Here is a 2402-nt window from a genome sequence, read left to right on the forward strand (position 1 = left end):
AACTGGAATAATAATAAAGCTGTCTTTTTAAATAACATGCCTGTGCCTGTCAGTAGCTGGTTTATTTGAGTTTTTCATTGCTTTGTTTATATTAGTGCCCCCTCCCTCCTGGGTGCCTCTGGAGTTAAACAAGCAGGTATTTACCACCAACATAATCCTGAGCTTTAAAAATATAGACCAAACTCTAAGATTCTTAAAATTTTGAATCATATTTATTTATTGCAGAAAAATAATATACAAAGATATTTACAAAACAATCATAAAAATATGAATGCATTTAGACACCAGATCTATTTGCATTTTACCATGGGTCATCAATAAATAAATAGAATGTTGTTTTTTTTTTTTTTTTGTATTTTAAGTATTTATTTCCCTCAGAGGAATGAAAAAAGGAATTAACTGACTATGATTTTTCTGGCCAGTTTTATCCTAGTACGTTTATTTCTAAAGGTATTCTTAAAATTCCTCTGAATGTTACCATTTTAAAATGGAGAAAGTCCATAATGATGCCTTTCCTTTCAGTGGCTGATTGGCACGACCTCTTGAGAATGCATGCATGAAAAAATAAAAATAAAAACATTCTTCGTCAAGAAAAAAAAAAAAAAAGGAACACAAACAACTGTTCAGACTTCTATCAGAATGTAGAGGTGTGAGGATGGTGCCGCTGCCCGTCTGGGATCACTGTCCACGGGCCTGTCTCGCTTTCTCTTTTAAAAGTGCGCCCCACGCCCTGTTTCTTTGAATTTGGGTTCTGCTCTTCTAATTTCCAAGAAAATCTTTGGCATATATATTTATTTTTAGTTATCCAGCTCCAGAGTCTCTAGACTGTCCATTTTCTCCTTCTCTGGAAACAATGACATCTGCAAAAACCCAGAGAGGGGGGAAAGTTGGTTATTGTTTAGGTCTCTGCCGCTGTTTTCTAAAACTAGTGAGCTCTGTTATCACTACCACCGAGAAATTATGCTGAACAACCTGGAAGGATTTCAGCTGGAGGGCAAGAGGAAGTGGGTGGGCGGAAAGGAGGAGGTGGAATTTGGGAACATTTGTTTTAAGAAGAACAAAATTTAAAGCCAAAAGAAAGGGAGGCCCTGGCAAAACCGTCCGTTCCCTTACCCTTGAACCCTGAGTCTTTCTCAGTCTCCCCTCCTGTCGATCACACACACTCACGCACACACGCACACCTCTCACAAGGGGCGCATACCCCTGGGGACTCTCTCCCTACCCGGGGGCTGAACTGGTTTCCGGGGACACTGGTGGGATGAGATAGCGGTGTCTGGTTAGGTGGGAAGGCTGAGAAGAGAGTTCGAGAATGGGAAGGCGGCGAGGTGGGCAAGGAGCCGCGGCCTGGGCATTCGACTGTCCATCACCTGAGCGACAAAGAGTCGCTGAGGCGCAGGTCCTTACCTAGGTCTCCGGCCCTGCCGAGGGGGTGGGGGGCTCCGCCTGCTAGTGGGACGCGGACATGGACCAGGCCCCCTCCATCCTCCAGACCGAGAAGGCGTAGCTGAGCCGCTCGTGGGCCACATAGCTGCAGCTTGCCATCTTGGAGTCCAGCTCGTCGCTCTGGAGGACCTGGTAGAGGAAGTCGATGTACCTGGCCGCCAGCTTGAGGGTCTGAATCTTGCTCAGCTTGTCCGAGGGCAGCGTGGGGATGATCTTGCGAAGCGCGGCGAACGCCTCGTTTAGCGATTGCGTGCGCTGGCGCTCCCGCACGTTGGCCATGACTCGCTGGGTCTGCAGCTCCTCATACGACTGCGGGCTCCCGCCGCCACTGCTGCTGCCGCCGCCACCTCCCGCGCCGCCGCCACAGCCCGCAGACTTTTTACCGCGCTTGCCCTGGGCCGGGCTGCCCGGCTCGTCGCCGCCTCCGACGCCCCCGCCCGCGGCCCCGCCGGGCCCCGCGCCGCCGCCCGCGCTGCGCCGGCTGCTGCGCCGCTTGCGCGCCCCGCGCTTGCCGCTCGGCTGCTGCTGCCGGTCGGGCTCCTCCTCGCTGTTGCTTAGGCTGTCGTCGGCCGGCGAGACTGGCGAACTGGACACGTCCTGCATCATCTCTTGAGCTGCGACGTGCGGCCTCGCGGGCCCGGGGCAGAAGGGCAGCCCGGGAAAAAGGAGGGGAGCGGGGCGCCTCAGCCCGCCAGCTTCCCCAGCGCGCGGCGCCGGCCCGGGCGGTGCGGCCCGCTGAGGTGGGAGCTGGAGGAGGGACAGTGAGGAGACCTCCGCGGGGAGGGCGCGCGGGGGAGGCGGGGAGGGAGGCGGGAGGGGGAGGGGACGGTGTGGATGGCCCCGAGGTCCAAAAAGAAAGCGCCCAACTGCCGCACGCACACCCGGCTCGGCCTCCGGGAAACAGTGCCGGTGCTGGCGAGCCCGCGAGGTGTCTGGGAGTTGGGCGAAAACTGCAGACT

At 54.3% G+C, this 2402-nt stretch overlaps 1 protein-coding gene across 1 annotated transcript; it reads right to left on the bottom strand.

The window, feature by feature from the left end:
• Positions 1-368: 368 nt before the first annotated feature.
• Positions 369-2165, bottom strand: Twist1 (twist family bHLH transcription factor 1). The gene is made up of 2 exons (XM_026408662.2): positions 1405-2165; positions 369-860 (listed from the first exon to the last, which is right to left on the bottom strand). The coding sequence occupies exon 1, from the start codon at positions 2047-2049 to the stop codon at positions 1447-1449; it is 603 nt and encodes a 200-aa protein (XP_026264447.1). The 5' UTR covers positions 2050-2165; the 3' UTR covers positions 369-860; positions 1405-1446.
• Between the last annotated feature and the right edge of the window lie 237 nt (positions 2166-2402).

This window comes from Urocitellus parryii, chromosome 3 (assembly GCF_045843805.1).
Source record: "Urocitellus parryii isolate mUroPar1 chromosome 3, mUroPar1.hap1, whole genome shotgun sequence".
NCBI lineage: Eukaryota > Metazoa > Chordata > Mammalia > Rodentia > Sciuridae > Urocitellus > Urocitellus parryii.